A 20,844-nucleotide genomic window follows, 5' to 3' on the forward strand; every position below is an offset into this window, starting at 1 on the left:
GAGAAGGACAAGGGGGATTGAACCCAGAGGATGGGCAAGGGGTATAGTCAGAGGGACAGAGGGAGAAAAAGAGTGAGAGAAAGAATGTGTGTATAAAAATAAATAACGAATGGGGTATGAGGGGGGAGGTGGGGCATTAGCGGAAGTTAGAGAAGTCAATGTTCATCCCATCAAGTTGGAGGCTACCCAGACGGAGTATAAGGTGTTGTTCCTCCAACCTGAGTGTGGCTTCATCTTTACAGTAGAGGAGGCCATGGACAGACACGTCTGAAACGTCGACTGCACCTCTTCCTACAGATGCTGCCTGGCCTGCTGTGTTCACCAGCAACTTTGATGTGTGTTGCTTGAATTTCCATCATCTGCAGAATTCATGTTGTTTGTGAATTATAGACTCGTTAGCCTAACATGGGTGGTGGGGAAAATGCTAGAGTCAGTTATCAAAGATGTGATAACAGCACATTTGGAAAGTGGTGAAATCATCGGACAAAGTCAGCATGGATTTGTGAAAGGAAAATCATGTCTGACAAACCTCAGAATTTTTTGAGGATGTAACTAGTAGAGTGGATAGGGGAGAACCAGTGGATGTGGTATATTTGGATTTTCAAAAGGGTTTTGACAAGGTCCCACACAGGAGATTAGTGTGCAAACTTAAAGCACATGGTATTGATGTGGATAGAGGATTGGTTGGCAGACAGGAAGCAAAGAGTGGGAATAAATGGGACATTTTCAGAATGGCAGGCAGTGACTAGTGGGGTACCGCAAGGCTCAGTGCTGGGACCCCAGTTGTTTACAATATATATTAATGACTTAGATGAGGGAATTAAATGCAGCATCTCCAAGTTTGCGGATGACACGAAGCTGGGTGGCAGTGTTAGCTGTGAGGAGGATGCTAAGAGCATGCGGGGTGACTTGGATAGGTTAGGTGAGTGGGCAAATTCATGGCAGATGCAATTTAATGTGGATAAATGTGAGGTTATCCACTTTGGTGGCAAAAACAGGAAAACAGATTATTATCTGAATGGTGGCCGATTAGGAAAAGGGGAGGTGCAACGAGACCTGGGTGTCATTATACACCAGTCATTGAAAGTGGGCATGCAGGTACAGCAGGCGGTGAAAAAGGCAAATGGTCTGCTGGCATTCATAGCAAGAGGATTTGAGTACAGGAGCAGGGAGGTACTACTGCAGTTGTACAAGGCCTTGGTGAGACCACACCTGGAGTATTGTGTGCAGTTTTGGTCCCCTAATCTGAGGAAAGACGTCCTTGCCATAGAGGGAGTACAAAGAAGGTTCACCAGATTGATTCCTGGGATGGCAGGACTTTCATATGATGAAAGACTGGATCGACTAGGCTTATACTCATTGGAATTTAGAAGATTGAGGGGAGATCTGATTGAAACGTATAAAATCCTAAAGGGATTGGACAGGCTAGATGCAGGAAGATTGTTCCCGATGTTGGGGAAGTCCAGAACGAGGGGTCACAGTTTGAGGATAAAGGGGAAACCTTTTAGGACCGAGATTAGGAAAAACTTCTTCACACAGAGAGTGGTGAATCTGTGGAATTCTCTCCCACAGGAAACAGTTGAGGCCAGTTCATTGGCTATATTTAAGAGGGAGTTAGATATGGCCCTTGTGGCTAAAGGGATCAGGGGGTATGGAGGGAAGGCTGGTACAGGGTTTTGAGTTGGATGATCAGCCATGATCATACTGAATGGCGGTGCAGGCTTGAAGGGCCGAATGGCCTACTCCTGCACCTATTTTCTATGTTTCTATGTTGCAGTGGTAGGCAAATTGCAGCCAATAGGTTTTGGGAAAATAGTGGAATTAGCAAGATTGCATGAGCTAGCTGGAATCAGTGGGCAAAATTGACTTTTTCAGTGTTATAAGGAAATATGGAATATGAATCAGTTGTATTCTCATCGAAACAGAAAGTTCTTACTGGGCTCAATGGGGTGGATGTAGAAACACCTGCCCACTGACTGAAGTGTGCAGTACCAACATAAGAAGTAGATCATTCAGAACTGAATTTTGGACAAGTATCTTGAGTGTGGTAAATCTATAGAGAATGTGTCCTAATGGCTGTGGGGCTTCATCTCTCAGATTTTCAAAACAAAGATTAAAAGATTCCTGAACATTAAGGAAATGGAGGTATAGGGCATCATGTAGGAAAATGGTGCCTGGGCAGAACTTCGTCCATGGTCTTGGTGAATGGTGGGCAAGCTCAAACAGCTAAGTGGCAAAGTTGTGCTTTGCAGTTTTATAATTTGATGATGCAAATAGCGAACGGTTCAACTATCACTCAAAAGTGTTTAAACAGGTGTATGTTAATTATGACCCCTTCTAAAACCTTCAATCAGCTGGGTGATTGGGAGATTTCATGTTATATTAGATAGGAATTGTGTTAAGTGAATAATTCATTGTTTTACTGTTTATTTTGGTATATAACTGCCATATTTCCAGAGTTGCAGGGTGGCCATGGGCCCCAGCTATGCCTGTCTCATCACTGGCTATGTAGAATAGTCTATGTTCCAAGTTTCCCCAATAACGCTTCCTCTGCTACATCGATACCTGTGTTGGTGCTGCTTCATGCACCCATGGTGAGCCCGTCAATTTCATCAACCTCACCTCCAATTTCCACCCTTCTCTTAAATTCACCTGGTCTATTTCTGACTCTCCCTCCTCTCTCCGCCCACCCTCCTCTCTCTCACCCACCCTCTAGAGCAAACTGTTGACTGACATCTTTTATAAACCTACTGATTCCCACAATAATCTTGAGGCTACCTCTTCTCACCCTGTTTCCTGTAAAAATGCTATTCCCTTTTCTCAGTTCCTTCGTCTCTGCCATACCTGTTCCCAGGATGAGGCTTTCCTTTCTAGAGCGTCAGAGATATCCTCCTTCAAAGAACAGGATTTCCCATCCTCCACCATAGATGCTGTTCTCACCCGCATCTCCTCCATTTCCAGAACAGCAGCACTCACCCCATCTTCCTGCTATCTAAACAGTGATAGAGTTCCTCTTGTCTTCACCTACCACTGCATGAGCCTCTACATCCAACACTTCATCCTCCGCAACTTCCACCGTCTCCAAAGGCACCCAACTACAAGACAAATCCTAACCATCACCCCCCTCCTGGCACTTAGCCCTGCAAGCAGCCAAAGTGGTACACTGGCCTATTCACCTAGTTCTTCACCTCCAGTCAGGGTCCCAAACCGTCCTTCCAGGCACGGCAACACTTTACCTATGAATCTGTTGGGGTTGGCTATTGGATCTATTGCTCTTTTACATTGGTGAGACATGTCGTAAATTGGAGGACCACTCCTCTGAGCACCTCTGCTCCATCTGCCTAAAGCAGAACTGCCCGGTGGCCAAACATTTTAATTCCGATTCCCATTCTGACATGTTAGTCCATGGCCACCTCTTGTGCTCACAATGAGACCACGTCAGGGTGGAAGATCAGCACCTTATATTCTGTCTGAATAGCCTCCAACCTGATGGGATGAAAACAGATTTTCTCCTTCTGGTAAAAAAAAAATTCTCTCCCCCCTCTCCTCTTCTATTTCCCACCCATGCCTCTTAACTCTTCTCATCTGCCTATTTCCTCCCCCTGGGTCTCATCCTCTTTTCCCTCCTGCCATGATCCACTCTCCTCTCCTATCAGATATCTTCTTCTCCAGCCCTTTACCTTTCCAATCCACCTGGCTTCACCTATCACCCTCTAGCTAGCCTCCCTCCCCTCCCCCCACCTTTCTTTTTTGTTGTCTTCCCCCATCCTTTCAACTGTTTATTCATTTCCATGGATGCTGCCTGACTTACTGAGTTCCTCCAGAATTTTGTGCATTGCTTTGGATTTCCAACATCTGCAGACTTTCTCATGTTTATGCCGTATTTTGTGTTTTGCTATAAACCCATAAACTTTTCTAAAGTTTGCAATGTATTTGCTTTGCAGAATGACAAAGGGAAGAAAACCAAGGTCTATCACATTGCCAGAGAAATCATGAGCTCAGAGAAAGTGTACGTACAGTGTTGTGATTTTGCTATGAAAGCTTACAGCTGACTTTTCAGTTGTCACAAATCACATTAAAAACTTAATGCTCTGGATTTATTTCAACAGGTTTGTGGATGTTTTGAAACTTTTGCATATTGTAAGTAATTTATTTTCTGTTTATATCATTGTTTGAAATCATTTGTAAACATTTTTTTAAAAATAGGTAGACCATCATATTCTATAACAGTCAATGCACGAAATCCCTTTCTGCAGAACAGTGCTATTCCAAGGGTATTATATTTCAGCTAATTTCTTCCTCTTTGAAATGCATTTCAAAGTTTGTGCTGGACAGCTGTTGCACTTTCTAATTGTCCATGACCAATAGTGAAAAGGTTTTGATATCTATTTCAGACATGTGTGAGGATATTAGGCTGCCACCTGTCAATGCCTTCCATTGTCATGATACAATATCATGTGGTAGTGCCAAACCCCTTGGTATGCCCAGTTACAAGTCATGTAAACCTTAATCATTTTAACATGTGGAAACCAGTGTGTTCAACAGTGCAAAATAGTTGGATCAAAATTAACTTTGCCTTTTACTCTGTACGGTATGTTGTATATAACTTGAATCAGCAGTTTTCAGTTGTTTTCGATGTTCTTTGTCAAAATATTTTGAATAGTTAGCCATTTCAGCAGCATTTTTATTGAGAAGGTCTGGTTAGGAGCTGGAAGAATGATGCAGTGTCAGCCCCTGCAAACCAGTGTTAAATCCCACACTTCGGTTGTAGGAAGCATTTCAGTTGTTTCAGAGCTGTGCTTAGCATGTATCTGTTTTAAATTTGTTGTAATAGTTATTTAAAATTTGGAAATAATTTACAGTATTTTGTCAATAACTCAACATATTGAAAATTTAATGACTTGTTTGAGAATTAAATTTGGAGCTAAAATTAACAGTGCCCCACTATTAACCACAGAAAAGCGCATTTATTTTCTATGAAGGGTTTTGAGTATTAAAAAAAATTAATGCTTGCGAGCATTTGTTTTTCTACAACTTCCTAAAATTCCAAACTTGATGCGCATGTCCACTTGTATTTTGCACAGTGCTAGAGGGAAGCAGCGCGATGACACCTCAGGTCATCTCCATCGTTGTTATCTGCCGTGTCGTATGACATGGGTGATCATGCACTCATCCATGACCATGATTCTTCCTGGCAAATTTTTCTACAGATCTGGTTTGCCATTATCTCTTTTTGGGCAGTGTCTTTACAAGACAGGTGACCCCAGCCAATACAGTATCAATACTCTTTGGAGATTGTCTGCCTGGCGTCAGTGGTAGCATAACCAGAGCTTGCGATCTGCACCGGTTGCTCATCCGACCATCCACCACCTGCTGCCCTGGCTTCATGTGACCCTGATCAGGGGACTAAGCTGTTGCTACACCTTGCCCGAGGGTGACCTGCAAGCTAGCGGAGGGAAGGTGTGCCTTACATCTTCTTCGGTACAGAGGTATCTCCACCCCACCACCCAACACCTCGGATGCTGTCTGCATACAGTTTGCACGTTGCTTGAGTCCTAATGAAGGGTTTCACTCTGAAATAATGACTGTTTATTTCTCTCCTGACCTGCCAAGTTCCTCTAGCATTCTATGGGTGTTATTCTGGATTTCTAGCATCTGCAGAATCACTTTGCTTATCCCTGAGTTCTTGTGCGTTTCTTCTGTGTCCTTCAACATCCCAAAGGGTTGGCCACAGCAAATTACCCCAAGTATGTGAGTGAGCTGTAGGATCTGTGGGGAGCTGATGAGAACAGGAAGGGCATGTGGTGGATGCAGTTACTGCTAGGATTGAATTCATGAAGTCTTAAATTCTCTATCCAAATAATGTTTCTGTGAAATCATTAATTCTTGTACCCTTGGCAAATTGTTCTTGGAAATAATATCCTACATTCCCAATGTCATTCTTTCATAATTTTATACCAGGTTTATAATGTAGCTGTAAAATATATACAGTTCTAATATATGAAAGGTGGAAAGAAAAAAACCTGAAATGCTTAACAGATCAGGCAGCATCTGTTGAGGAAGAGCCAGAGTTAATGTTCTAAGTCAGGATCCCTTCATCAGTCCTAATTTCTTCAAATTGTTATTTCCTTATGCCAGTAAGATTAAGATGAAAGAATTAACAATTAAATGTTAAAATTTTCAATTTGCATCAGTTGGATTATATACTTATCATTAAATAGATTAATAAATCAGGAGATGTAACTGTTGCAAACTTCACTGCCTATAATTCTGTCCATTTGAAATCTGCTAGGATTTCCGGGATTCAGTGATTCAAGCTTCACGACAGTATGGAAAACAAGTGATTGATGATAAGACCCTGAACCAGATCCTGTACTACCTTCCACAGCTGTATGAGCTGAACCGAGGTCTGCTGCGAGAATTGGAAGAGAGAATGGCTCACTGGTATTAAGTATTCAGTATTGCATGTGTGCTAATAATTTCTATTCCCTTAAGCTGTACAGATTTTTGAATTTGATCCATAGGAATAAGTTATGAGGTAAATTTAAGTGGCTTGAGCTTTTCAACCTGAGAGGTGATATTTACTAAGACTGGAAAAAGCATGGAAAAGCAAAATCTGGAACTTTTCATGTTAACGGGTGATGGAATTGACAAGATAGTAATGTGCTTACCTGTGGTTTAGAGCTCTTTGGAGATTGAAGACAGAGTTTTGTTCAGAGAGTAAAATGTACTTATTTATAAAGAATGTGAGAGCCTGCACTGGATATTTCTAGGAAATATTTTCATTTTAATTTGTTCATAGTCTTTAGAAACTTCAATTCGATATTTAACACTCCAAATATTTTACCTCCAGTACGTCAATAACGATATATCCATATGAATTGGTGTTACAAAAATAACTTACTCAACATCATTAAAACTGAAGAGCTGATTGTTGACTTCAGGAAGGGGAGGAGGCTGAGCATGTGCCAGTCGACATTGGGGGATCAGTGGTGGAGAGAGTCAGCTACTTTAAATTCCTGGCTGCTGACATATCCTGTGCCTAGCACATAGATGCAATCATAGGGAAAGCATGCCAGCATCGTTACTTTCAGAATCAGAATCTGGTTTAATAGCACCAGCATATGTTGTGAAATTTGTTAACTTTGCAGCAGCAGTACAATGCAATACATGATAATATAGAGAAAAAAGCTGTGAGTTACAGTAAGTCGTATGAATAGTTATGAAATAAATAGTGCAAAAAAGAAATTAAAAGTAGTGAGCTAGTGTTCATGGGTTCAATGTCCATTCAGAAGTTGGATGGCAGAGGGGAAGAAACTGTCCCTGAATTGCTCTGTACCTCCTTCCTGGTGGTTACAATGAGAAAAGGATATGTCCTGGGTGTTGGGAATCCTTAATGATGGACACCACCTTTTGAGATTCTGTTCCTTGAAGATGCCGTTGATACTATGGAGACTAGTGTCCGTGAAGGAGCTGACTACTTTTAGAACTCTCTGTAGCTTACTTTGATCCTGTGCAGTAGCCCCCTCCATACTCAGTGGTGGTACTTTCAGTTAGAATGCTCTCCACAGAAAATCTGTAGAAATTTGCAAGTGTTTTTGGTGACATATCAAATCTCCTCAAACTCCTAATGAAATATAGCCACTGTCGTGCCTTCTTCATAGCTGCATTGATGTGTTAGAAGGTTAAGATCTACACTGAACACCAGCAAATTTCTACAGATGTACTGCTGAAAGAATCCTGTCCAGTTGTGTTATGGTCTGGTATAGCAATTCAAAATGTGCAGGATTGTAAGAAGCAGCTGAGCAGTGGACTCAGCCCAATACACCACAGACACATCCCTCCCCACCGTCCGTCGTATCTACAGGAGGCACAGCTTCAAGAAGGCAACATCCATAATCAAAGATCCCATGCCATCTTCTCATAGCCATCATTGGCCTGAAGTCCCACACCACCAGGTTCAAGAACAACTACTTCCCCTCAACCAATCGGTTCTTGAATCAACAGGCGCAGCCCAAATTGCTGCAGTTTAACAACATTATCATCAGTTCACACCAAAATGGGTCTTGCTTCTTTTTGTTCCTCCTTGTAAAACATATCAGAATTAGAAGCATATGAAGGATCTCAGCCCAAAACATCATCTCTTTATTCCTTTACATAAATGCAGACCTTTTGGATGTGGGAGGGGACCAAAGCACCCAGGGGTAATTCATGCAGACTCCACATAGGCAGCACTGATGTTAGGATTGAACAGATAGCTAGCTGCACTACTGTTAAACCTTTTCCACACATTGAAACATGACATTAAACCATGGGCCAAGTAGGTTGTGGTCAACAAACCTTACTATGTTATTGTGTTAAATCTGTTGTGTTTATTGTCATATGCACAAGTGTATTGTATGTATGCAGCAGTATGGTAGGCACATGGCATCATACAATCTAATTACCTGGTGCCTGTGACAAACAGCAGCTATGGAACACCGAGTTTATTTGTTTCATTTCCAGAGATACTGCCTGACCAGCATTTTGTGTGTCTTGCTCCAAGGTTAAGTTTCTTTTCCAGTTCTGAGCATGTTGAGTGTCTCCAATGCCATGACAGTTTGCTTATTGTCTGGTTGGCTCAGTGTATGATAGAAGGGGTTGAAATTGTTATCTTGTTGAGATTGTATCAAATAATGGTACATCTCGAATATGGGGGTAAAACTGCATCTTCACTTTATATATTCCATGTGCAAGTCATTCTCACATTATTACTCATTCTTGCTTTTTTTTTTAGAAATAAATAGGTTTTCTTGTTTCCACTTAAATGAATCATTTGTTTCTACAGGGATAAGTATCAGAGAATAGCGGATATCTTCATGGAGAAAGGACCATATCTAAAAATGTATTCAACTTACATCAAGGAGTTTGACAAGAACATTTGTTTGTTGGATGAACAGTGCAAGAAGAACCCCACCTTTGCTGCTGTAGTCAGAGAATTTGAGGTGATAAATATTCTCTAGACCATGTCGACTTTAACATATTTGCTGCTGTTTCTCTCTCTGAGATAGACACATTGCATGTGAAGACTTGATATTTCTCCAAAGTGCATAATTCAAAATACTGTGATGGTTTCACAGCTATCATTAACTGGTTTTTGAATCTTTTCGTGTATGAAATTTCATCTTTGTTTTCTTTCAGATGAGCTCTCGCTGTGCAAACCTGGCACTCAAGCATTACCTGTTAAAACCTGTCCAAAGAATTCCGCAGTACAAGCTACTTCTGACAGGTAGTTCTAACTCATTGTTCCTGAAATATCTGCATTAGTGACAAGACATTTGATTTTATTTTTCTTTTCTCTTAGTGGAAGACTTCTTTGTACATTAGGTATTAACGTTTCATTAATATGCAGCATGAAATCACTTGACAGCAGTTACTGCTTTTTGTGTTACTATTTTAGCACAGTTTCTTGGATGTAATGCAACTTGATATTGGCATTAGAATGCATGGACATTTCTGATAACCTGCAGTAATTTTGTCCGGATAGATTGAAATGTGTTCAGCCATTTTATTTGTTCCATAGGAAAGTGAACAGATTTATTGTTTAATGTGCAGCATTGCTGATTATTGGGAATTAATTTCTGAAATCAGAACTTTCAGTATTGCAATGTAAAGAAAGAATGATGAAAAATTGAAATTTGAAAATAGATTTGATCTCTGAATTCACGAAGTAGAACTTCAAGTATCACTTCACCTGCTTCATGCCAAGCATTTTGCGATGAATCCACTTACCTCAGAGATGGGTCTCCAGTTGGTATGAACTGTTCGCAGTTTATCCTGCTAGAATATTGTTCATGTTGCATTTTGTTTAGTTTTATCCTCTTTCATTTCTCTAGCCATCCATGGAGTATCTTACTGGCATAAGGAAGAGTTTGAAAGGAAATTATGTCCTGACATTTTGTTTTACCTTCATTCGGAAAGGAGCCAGTTTCATTGGCACTTTTCAGATGCCACCAAAATATTATTTGAAGTGCTATCACATGCTGCAACCTCCCCAGTTTCAAAGATTTCTTGCATGTTTAACAGTGCCTGATATTGCATCCTTCTCTGCCTAACAAATTGATGGGTCAAGTTAATATAGCATGCTCTGAATTGGTCCATATCAAAATATTTTATCATCCAATATGCATCCTTGTGCATTCGACAGGAACAGATAAAATTTGACTTCTAGTATTCAATAAGCTTCTATCAGGTCTTTATCCTAATTCAGATTTTCTTATCAGCAAATCTTAACTGCTTTAAATTCACCTCGGGTTTCCAGCTGGGTACAGGTAATGATTTTCACCAACATTTTGATGACAAACTCTGCCATCTTTATTAGGGATGATGCCCGGGTATGTCTAGTCCAGTGGTTTTTATACCCCTGTTATCCGTCCCTCCTGATTGGTTAGTCTTCATCCAATCAGGTTTCCGCTCTCCCACCTTGTTTACAATCGAATTCCAGTTCTTACTTGGAGCGAGGCTTTTGGCTTTGTTAAAATTCTTTTCCTCTAGTTTTATTCCAATGGCTTCTTTCACAGGGAGTCCCAAAAACTATTGGTTTAGCACAGTAGTTTTGTGCCGTCGAAGTCAATCCAATACCATTGCGAATGCAATGTTCTGCTATCGCCATTTTCTCCGGGTAACCCAAACGGGTACACCTCCTGTGCTCCTTGATGTGGGTTTCCAGGAAGCCTGACCGTGAGGAGGAACCTGTTGCTACCACCTGCCTTCCCTATATCCAAGGTTTCTGGGAGGATTGCCGGGTTCCATCCACAAACCCATGAGGAAGCTCAAGTCACAGATTATGCAGGTCAAAGACGACCTGGGACCCAGGATTCCCTGTGAATGCTGAGCAGCGTATATCAGCCAGATGGGACGTGCAGTGGAAACCCATATCAGGGTGCAAAGGAAGTATATCCGTTGGGCTTCAAACTTTCATGTCAATACTGTTTAAATGTTGTGAGTCTCTGCCTCCATCTTCTCAGGCAGTGCATTCCAGATTCCAGCCATCCTATGGATGAAGGGGTTCTTTCTCAGATGCCCAGTCTGAAACTCTGACCACTGGTTTTAGACACCTCTGCTGTGGAGCTGGACTGGAGTTGGAATTGCTTTATTACTATCACATGTTCCAAAGTACAGTGAACAGCTTGTCTTGCATGTGGTTTCTGCAGGTTAATTCAACACAGTGCGTTGAGATAGTACAAGGTATATCAATAACGGAATGTCGAATGAAGTACAATAGCAGCAGAGGAAGTGCAGTGTCAGCAGGAATAAAGTACAAGATTATAACAGGATAGACTGAGAGATCAAGAATCCAGCTACGGAATCATTCAGTAGTTTCATAACAGCAGGATAGAATCTGTCCTTGATCCTGGTGGGTTGTGCTTTCAGGCTTTCGGATCTTCTGCTTGATGGAAGAGGGGAAAAGAGAACGTTTGGGTTGAGTGAACCTTTGATTGTGCTGGTTGCTTTACTGAGGCAGTAAGATTTTTGTTTATTTGATAATGAAGAACTTTTCATTTTGCATAGAATTGCTATGTTTTTCTTTCAGCTCTCAATAACATGATTGATGTGATCAGACTTGCATGATTTTCTCTCAGCTGGAAGGAAGGGAGAGTTTCATTCTGAATGCTACATCAATACCTTGAGTTTTTATTGGTTCAATGAAGCAATGTGGAATGCTGTTATATTTTGTATTATCACGCTGGGTTGCAGATCTAAGGAAGTAGCTGGTTTATGTTGCCTCAGAGGATGTTCAATTTCCCAGCTCTGGAAGAGGGTACTTAAATATATAGTACATTCAGCTGTTGTTTAACGTACAAAGTGCAAGGAACCAGGGCACAATTTAAAACTAGTTTGCTTTGTACTGAAGTCCATTTCAATTCTGTGTTAAATGGAAACCGTGTTCCACCCCTTTCCCACACCCAGTTCTATTGCTTGTTGAATTTAGACTATTAAAGCTTGATGCACAATGCACAATGCTCTTGGCACTTATGCATGACTTGTAGTGCTTTCAGCAAGACCGAAACTGTGTTTGTATTCTTGTGACGTAAGACTGCAGGTTAATTCCAAGAGACTTTATAATGCAGTTGCAGTTCATTGATATAAGCTTGAGAAATTCTTCAGATGCCGGAACTCCGAGCAACACACACAAAATGCTGGAGGAACTCAGCAGACCAGGCAGCATCTTTGGAAAAGAATACAGTTGACACTTCGGGCTGAGACCCTTCGGCAGGACTAGAGAAAAAAGCTAAGGCTTAGATTTTAAAGGTAGGGAGAGAGGAGGGATAAACACAAGATGATAGGTGAAATCTGAAGGGGGAGGGATGAAGTAAAGAGCTGGGAAATGATTGGTGAAAGAGATACAAGGCTAGAGAAGGGGGAGTCTGATAGAAGAGGACAGAAGGCCGTGGAAGAAATAAAAGGGGGGAGAGCACCAAAGGAAGGTGATAGGTGGGCAAGGAGACGAGGTGAAAGAGGGAAAAGGGGATGGGAATGGTGAAGTAGGGGGGACAGGGGGCATTACTAGAATCTGAAAAATCAATGTTCATGCCATAAGTTTGAAAGCTACCCAGGTGGAATATAAGGTGTTGTTCCTCCAACCTAAGTGTGGCCTTATCACAACAGAGGAGGCAGCCATGGATGGACATATCTGAATGGGAAGTGGAATTAAAATGGATGGCCACTGGAAGATCCCGATTTATCCAGCAGATGGAGCTCTCAGGATGAGGCTTTTCATTTCAGAACGAAAGAGATATTCTCCTCCAAAGAAAGGGGCTTCCCTTCCTCCACCATCAACCACACCTCTTCCATTTCACGCATGTCTGCTCTCACCCCATCCTCCCACCACCCTACCAGGGATAGGGTTCCTCTTGTCCTCACCTACCATGCCACCAGCCTCTGAGTCCATCACATAATTCTCCGCAATTTCCGCCATCTCCAAAGGGATCCCACCACCGAGCACATCTTTCCCTCCCCCCCCCACCCCCACTTTCTGCTTTCCACAGGGATCGCTCCCTTGTCCATTTGACCTCCCCACTGATCTCCCTCCTGGCACTTAGCCTTGCAAGCAGAACAAGTGCTACACCTGCCCCCTTACTACCATTCAAGACCCCACACTTCACCTGTGAGTCCGTTGGGGTCATATACTGTGTCCGGTGCTCCCAGTGTGGCCTTTGGTGAGACCTGACATAGATTGGGAGAATGCTTTGCCGAGCACCTATGCTTTGTCCGCCAGAAAAAACACAATCTCCCAGTGACCATCCATTTTAATTCCACTTCCCATTCCCATTCCAATATGTACATCCATGGCCTTCTCTACTGTCGTAATGAGGCCACACTCAAGTTGGAAGAACAACACCTTTTATTCCGTTTGGGTAGCCGCCAACCCGATGGCATGAACATCGATTTCTCTAACTTCTGATAGTGCCTCCCTCCCTTTTTCCCCTCTCACCTTATCTCCTTCCCTGCCTATCACCTCTTTCTGGTGCTCCACCCCCCCCCCTTTTCTTTCTACCATGGCCCTCTGTCCTCTTCTATCAGACTCCCCCTTCTCCAGCCCTGTATCTCTCTCACCAATCCATTTCCCAGCTCTTTACTTCATCCCGCCCCGTCCAGGTTTCACCTATCACCTTGTGTTTATCCCTCCCCTCCCCCCACCTTTTAAATCTACTCCTCAGCTCTTTTTCCTCCTGGCCTGCTGAGGCTACGTCCATACTAGACTGGATAATTTTGAAAACGCCGGTTTCGCGTAAAAATGACAGGCGTCCACACCAAGCATTTTTGAAAATACCTCCGTCCACATCAAAACGGGTATTTGGGCGAATCTCCTCTTACTGGGCATGCGCAGGACTCATCTATAGAAAACAAGCGAAGAGGAAACGGTATACTTGGTGCACGTTTGTCCAGTTACGGACTAGAAAAACTTAAAAGGAAATTGCCAAACGAAAGACTTGGTGCCCGTTTGTCCAGAAACATTTCCTACAGCCATAGTCTCTTCACTGATGAAAGGGACGACAGCTACAACTAAATGCAATAAGGCTTGTTACTGGGCAAAAGTGAAATTTGCTGTTACCTCATTTGTTTGCCTTTACTTTTGCCATGTCTTTCTGTATTATTTTGCTGTATTTAACATGTGCAATAAAACAAGTTACTGGGCAAAAGTGACAATGGCATCTTTTGAATGTTTGCATAAGCAATGCATTAATAAAGCATCCTGTTAAATAAAACATGTCTGCATCAGTGTTATCTTGTATTTCCATACAATGTTACATTAGACTGTTACATACCTGTTGTCAGATATTGTTGTGTTGGAGGTTGTGTTTGAGAAAACAATGAAATGCTATGCTGCCACCACCATTTGTTCCGGCACGTCATGACAGCAGTTTTAAAAATAGCCGGTTACCCCGTAAGCACTACGCCCCATGTTAAGCGTTTTCAGATTTACTCACTCTGTAGAGCATTTCTGAAAAGCTCCATTTTCAGGAGAGGAAAACGCCGTTTCAATGTGCATGGTCAAAACGAAGAGAAAAAGCTTTGGTTACGGATTTATCCAGTCTAGTGTGGACGTAGCCTGAGTTCCTCCAGCATTTTGTATGATGGATATAAGCTTGTAAAATTTCTCCCATCTACACTCTACCCTGCTAAGTACTAAATTAAATGTTTCTGTTGTGAGCCAATTCTCTTTTTCTATAACTGAATGAGAGTTTCTGATGTAATTAGGTACTTGACTGATCATAATTATAGTATTGCTGTACAAATGAAATTCAGCAAATATTACTCAAAGCCATGCATTTCTGTAGCAACACCGCCACCTTGTGACTATTTACAAGTATATTCAATCACATTTCTTGGCACTGAAATAAGGTACACGCTGATAGATTGGTAGGACAGCCAGAGATTTCCCCATGCCGGAATTGGCTAATACAAGAAAGCATCATTTTCAGGTGATTGAAGGAAAGTATAGGGCAGGTGTCAAAGGTAAGGTTTTCACACAGAGTGGTGGTAGAGGCAGATAAACATTTAAGAAACTCTTAGGTAGCCATGTGGATAATAGAAAAGTAGAGGGCTCTTTAAGACGTAGGGTTAGTTTGTTCTTAGAGGTGGTTAAAGGTTGGCGCAACATCATGGGCTAAAGGGCCTCTCCTGTGTTCTATGAGACATTGCTGTAACTTCTAAGACTTGAGTAAATAATTGGGTGTAACAGGAGAGAAGGAAACTAAAATATTGCAGTACTATAAAATTTAGTTTGTAACAAGGATTTAATTTTGATTCACTATTAATATCTATTTGATTTCAAACTCATTCTCAAGTCAAAACCACTTGCAAATAGCACTGTTAAAGCATTCAAAGTACGTAGCAGGAGTGATCAAACATCAATGAAATTTAGCACCTGGCTTCATAAGGAGAGAGTAGGTCTGATAATGGAAAACTCAGTTAAATAGGCAGATGAAGTAACATCTAAGAAGGAATAAGATGCTTCTTGAACTATTTAAATCCAACGCTAACAAACCAACAGATGTATTGTACAGAAGTTGGCTGAGGCAGACGTAGTCAGACAGTGCAACAGAGGTGGTCTTGGTGACAAAGTAGAAATGTGCTTGGTGGTTTACACGTGGCTAAGAAAATAAACTGGATTGCCTAATAGAGCAACATTGCACAGCAAGATGGGAAATATCAATCCTTGTCTAGAGCAATACCTGAAGTTTAATATAGTCCTCCATTATTGAGTTGGACCTTAAAATAACAACTTCTCTAAATGACAGGAGCGAGGGTACTCTAGATTCATATTGTAAGGAGTGAAGATGAGGATAGTACTTTCATACTAATGATCACAATTCATTTAAATCTGACATAGTCATGACAAGGGGAAAACAAAATAGTTTATGGAAAGGTCTGCGTGGAATATAGATGTCCTCCTTGTGATCAGGTGGATATCCAATTTCCAACCACATCCAAAGCACGAACTGAATAGTAAGTTAGTTGGCTGTTGTAAGTTACTGCTGGAGAAAGTGAGTGAGGAATTGATGGGCACATGAAAGAGAATGGGTTTCAAGGAAATGCGTGAAGAATGAGACTAATAAGACTTTCTTGACAGACAGCACAGACGCTATAGTTTGAATGGTCTAGTCTTCATGACATAAGGAACTACAAGGAAATAATGTTAATGTATAACTTCCCTCATTCACTGTTCCTTTTTCCCTGTTGAAGGTATTTCTATCTTTCATCAAAAATTGCAGGCACTGACAATGCTTATTTACTTTATACTTTATTGTCGCCAAACAATTGGTACTAGAATGTACAATCATCACAGCGATATTTGATTCTGCGCTTCACACTCCCTGGATTACAAATATTAAATATTAAAAATATTAAAAAAAGTTAAAATTAGTAAATATTAAAAATTTAAATTATAAATCATAAATAGAAAATAGAAAAATGGGAAGTAAGGTAGTCCAAAAAAACCAAGAGGCAGGACCGGATATTTGGAGGGTACAGCCCAGATCCGGGTCAGGATCTGTTCAGCAGTCTTATCACAGTTGGAAAGAAGCTGTTCCCAAATCTGGCCATACGAGTCTCCAAGCTCCTGAGCCTTCTCCCGGAGGGAAGAGGGACGGAGAGTGTGTTGGCTGAGTGGGTCGTGTCCTTGATTATCCTGGCAGCACTGCTCCGACAGCGTGCGGTGTAAAGTGAGTCCATGGACGGAAGATTGGTTTGTGTGATGTGCTGTGCCGTGTTCACGATCTTCTGCAGCCTCTTTCGGTCTTGGACAGGACAACTTCCATATCAGGTTGTGATGCACCCTAGAAGAATGCTTTCTAGGGTGTATCTATAAAAATTAGTGAGGGTTTTAGGGGACAGGCCACATTTCTTTAGTTTTCTGAGGAAGTAAAGACGCTGGTGGGCCTTCTTGGCAGTAGACTCTGCTTGGTTGGACCAAGTCAGGTCATTTGTGATATTGACCCCGAGGAATTTAAAGCTTTTGACTTGCTCCACTTGCACACCACCGATGTAAATTGGGTCGTGCGGTCCGCTACTCCTTCTGAAGTCAACAACCAATTCCTTCGTCTTGCTGACATTGAGGGATAGGTTATTGTCTTCACACCATACCACCAGGTTCTTAATTTCCCCTCTGTGCTCAAACTCATCATTACCCGAGATACGGCCTACAATTGTGGTGTCATCAGCAAACTTATATATTGAGTTTGATGGAAACTTGGCTACACAGTCATGAGTGTACAGTGAGTACAGCAGGGGGCTGAGTACACAGCCTTGTGGGGCACTGGTGCTCAGAGTGATTGTAGAGGAGAGCTTGTCCCCTATTTACAGCCTGGGTCCTGTCTGTGAGGAAGTTGAAGATCCAGCTGCAGATCTGAGTGCTAAGGCCAAGGTTCCGGAGCTTAGGAATCAGTTTATTTGGAATGATGGTATTAAAGGCAGAGCCGTAGTCAATGAAAAAGAGCCTTATGTATGCATCTTTATTCCCAGGTGTTCTAAGGAGGAATGTAGGGCCAGAGAGATGGCATCTGCCGTTGACCTGTTGCTCCAGTAGGCGAATTGCAAAGCGTCGAGGTTGACCGGTAGGCTGTGGTTGATGTGTGCCATAACCAATCGCTCAAAGCACTTCATAGCAATTGATGTCAGAGCCACAGGTCGATAGTCATTCAGGCATGCCACCTTGCTCTTCTTCGGCACTGGGATTATCGTTGCCTTCTTAAAACACAAGAGGATCTTAGACTGAAGCAAGGAGCAGTTGAAGATGTCAGCAAACACTCCAGCTAGCTCGCTTGCACAGGCCTGGAGAACCCGTCCTGGACGCCATCTGGGCCCATCGCCTTCCTTGGATTTATCTTCAGGAAAGCCCTTCTAACGTCCTCCTTGGTGACGATGAATCTCGATGCCACCAGGTCCGGTTCATCCGGAGGGAGCGGGACGCTCCTCTTCTGTTCGAATCTTGCATAGAATACGTTAAGTTCGTCAGGAAGAGAAGCGCCACAGTTATTGATATTCCCAGCCTTTTCTTTGCACCCAGTGATCTCATTTAGACCCTGCCATAGTCTACTGGCATCCCTCTGGTTAGCCTGGGCTTCCAACTTGGCTCGACATTGCCTCTTGGCACCCTTAATGACTTTCTGGAGTTCACGCCTGGATTCCGTGTCGCGCCCGGTATCCCCGGACCTAAAAGCCGCAGCTCTAGCCTTTAAAAGGGACTTGACCTCATAATTCATCCAAGGTTTCCAGTTAGGGAATACCCGGATCGTCTTGCGAGACACACATTCCTCTGTGCATTTCCAAATAAAGTCCGTGACAGCTGAGGTATACTCATCGAGGTTAGCTGCCGAGTCCTTGAATACTAACCAGTCCACCGATTCAAAGCAGTCACGGAGGACCTCATCCGTTTCCTCCGTCCAACGTGACACTGCTTTTGACACCCGCCTCAGTTTCTGTTTGTAAGCCGGGAGGAGGAGTACGGCCTGATAGTCCAATTTTCCGAAGTGAGGTCGTGGGACGGAATGGTAAGCATCCTTGACTGCTGTGTAGCAGTGGTCAAGTATATTCGGGCCTCTAGTGGGGCAGGAGACATGTTGGTATAACTTTGGCTGCGCCTTTCTGAGGTTGGCCTGGTTAAAGTCCCCGGCTGTAATGAGCAAAGCCTCCGGATACCTGGTCTCAAATTCACTGATTTTGGCATACAGTATGTTCAGAGCACACTCCATGTCCGCCTGCGGGGGAATGTAGACCTCTGTCAGTATGACCGAGGTGAATTCCCGTGGCAGATAGTAGGGACGACACTTCACCGACAGGTGTTCCAGGTCCGGGCTGCAGGAGCTTGTCAGTGCCACTGTGTCCGAGCACCACGCAGTGTTGATCAGTAGGCAGACACCACCTCCCCTCGTTTTGCCCGATGACGCCGTGCGGTCCATCCGATGGATTGAAAATCCCTCTGGTCAGATGGCACAGTTGGGGGTGGCAGGGAGAGCCAGATCTCAGTGAAACAGAATACACAGCAGTTCTGCATCTCCCTGCGGTAGGTGAGTCTCCCTTTAAGATCATCCACCTTGTTCTCTATGGCTTGCACATTAGCTAGTAGGATGGTGGGCATAGGGACCCTGAAGCCCCTCAGCTTCAATCTGACCAGCAGCCCAGCTCTTTTCCCACGCTTCTTCGGTAAGTAGTGCATCTTTCCAGGTTTCCATCGATGCACTGTGTTGTTGTCAGCTCTTTGTGGTTGGTGGACGCGTCCCGCGGGGATCGATCGGCGGGTCGCGTCGTCGGGCCGAGTGCTAGGGGAGGCTCCGCTGCTGCTTCAGGCTGCCGAGGGCCCGAGCTGTAGACTGGGTCGGGCCCCAAAGCCGACACGTAATCCTGGAGGGCTGAGCTCCTCGCTGAAACAAGTCCGTGAGCTGAGTCACGGTTGCGGAGGCCTCCGCTCCAGCCGAGCCTTGGGCTCAATTTCCAAGGTCGGCAGCGGAGGCGTCACTTCCGGCAGCTGTGGATGGCCACCAATGGGGCTTTACAGTGGTTGCGCCGGGGAAGTGTCTGGGGCACCTTGAGGTCTCCGACGTCACTTCTGTGTGGTCATCTGCTCCGGAGAGGTACTGGTTGGAGTGGGCCGTGTCTCAAGCTCTCCGGCACGGTAGCAGACCGCGGGTCTCCGGGAACGTGGTGGGCCTCACTGGTCGGGTCCAGGTGGGGTCTGGAGTTTAAGAAGCAGATCTGGCGCGGTGGTCTCCAGCTGGGTCAGTAGCTTCGCCAGGGTGTTGTTGATCTTGATCTTTCTAGATTGGAGGTTTAGAAGGGTTTCTTGGGTATAGGATAGTGGAGGGGGCAGTTTGCTTGGGAGAGCACGCGCAAAGTCGCCAGTTACCAGCACCATCTTTTAACCTTTTTATTTTGTTGATATACAGTAGATATCTTTCAGATATCTTTAAATGATGGCTTCAAAGCCACCATTAGATTTGGATCTTCATTTATTTGTTTTATTTATTTAATGTTGGTTGCCCTCACAAATGGGCTTTTATATTAAGTGTAAATAGGCTTGTAAGTCATGGCTGAGATTGAACCTGTTTTTTTTTAATCAAAAATCCATTGGAAACACTTCTATAAGGACCATTGGATAATAGTCATCTACTTTGTACAAATCAGAGATAGAACCAAGTGTCTTCCCTGTTGTGCTTAAGCTGTTTACTGGATAAATTTGCTGCCTTAACTACAGTTAAAAATTTGCTCCAACTTTAACTCTTATTAAAAATGTTTGTTATATATTAGATTATGTGAAGAACCTGTCCAAGGATTGTGCAGATTATAAAGATACTCAAGGTACTTAATTCTTCTTAACCATGTGTTAATTTTATTCTCTATTTTCTGTCTTTTGATTATTAATATCAGTGTTTATATTTCTATCAGCTGCTCTTGCCATTGTTGTAGAAGTAGCAAACCATGCCAATGACATAATGAAACAAGGGGTATGTAAACCACTTTAACTACCTTCTGTGCCAGTGAATTGTTTTGTTTTTGCTTGGTTGCTATAATCTTAAAGTTGTTTATTTTTCTTAATTGCAGGATAATTTCCAGAAGCTGATGCAAATCCAGTATAGCCTTAATGGCCAGCAGGAGATTGTTCAGCCTGGAAGGGTGATTATGGCTGATTCTTAGATGACACTTGTCCCTACACATTAAGGAGAATTGATGTGTTTAAGAGGATCAAGTACTACAAGGATATGTGTATTGGGCAATTTTAAACCAGGGCCCCTACAGCAAATGATCATTCTTGGAAATCTAGACTTTAGCTGTGTATAATATTTTGTTGACTGGGGATCATAC

The 20,844-nt window shown here is 42.9% G+C and overlaps 1 protein-coding gene across 1 annotated transcript in view; it reads left to right on the top strand.

Moving 5' to 3' along the window:
• fgd6 (FYVE, RhoGEF and PH domain containing 6) overlaps positions 1-20,844 on the top strand; it is a 177,427-nt gene that overhangs the window by 92,464 nt on the left and 64,119 nt on the right. The window contains exons 4-11 of the mRNA XM_063072261.1: positions 3,945-4,009; positions 4,110-4,140; positions 6,293-6,444; positions 8,828-8,984; positions 9,181-9,268; positions 20,290-20,340; positions 20,428-20,486; positions 20,584-20,655. Of these exons, the coding sequence (XP_062928331.1) occupies positions 3,945-4,009; positions 4,110-4,140; positions 6,293-6,444; positions 8,828-8,984; positions 9,181-9,268; positions 20,290-20,340; positions 20,428-20,486; positions 20,584-20,655 (675 nt within the window). The remainder of the gene's footprint in view (positions 1-3,944; positions 4,010-4,109; positions 4,141-6,292; positions 6,445-8,827; positions 8,985-9,180; positions 9,269-20,289; positions 20,341-20,427; positions 20,487-20,583; positions 20,656-20,844) is intronic.

This window comes from Mobula hypostoma, chromosome 20 (assembly GCF_963921235.1).
Source record: "Mobula hypostoma chromosome 20, sMobHyp1.1, whole genome shotgun sequence".
In the NCBI taxonomy this organism is placed as follows: domain Eukaryota; kingdom Metazoa; phylum Chordata; class Chondrichthyes; order Myliobatiformes; family Myliobatidae; genus Mobula; species Mobula hypostoma.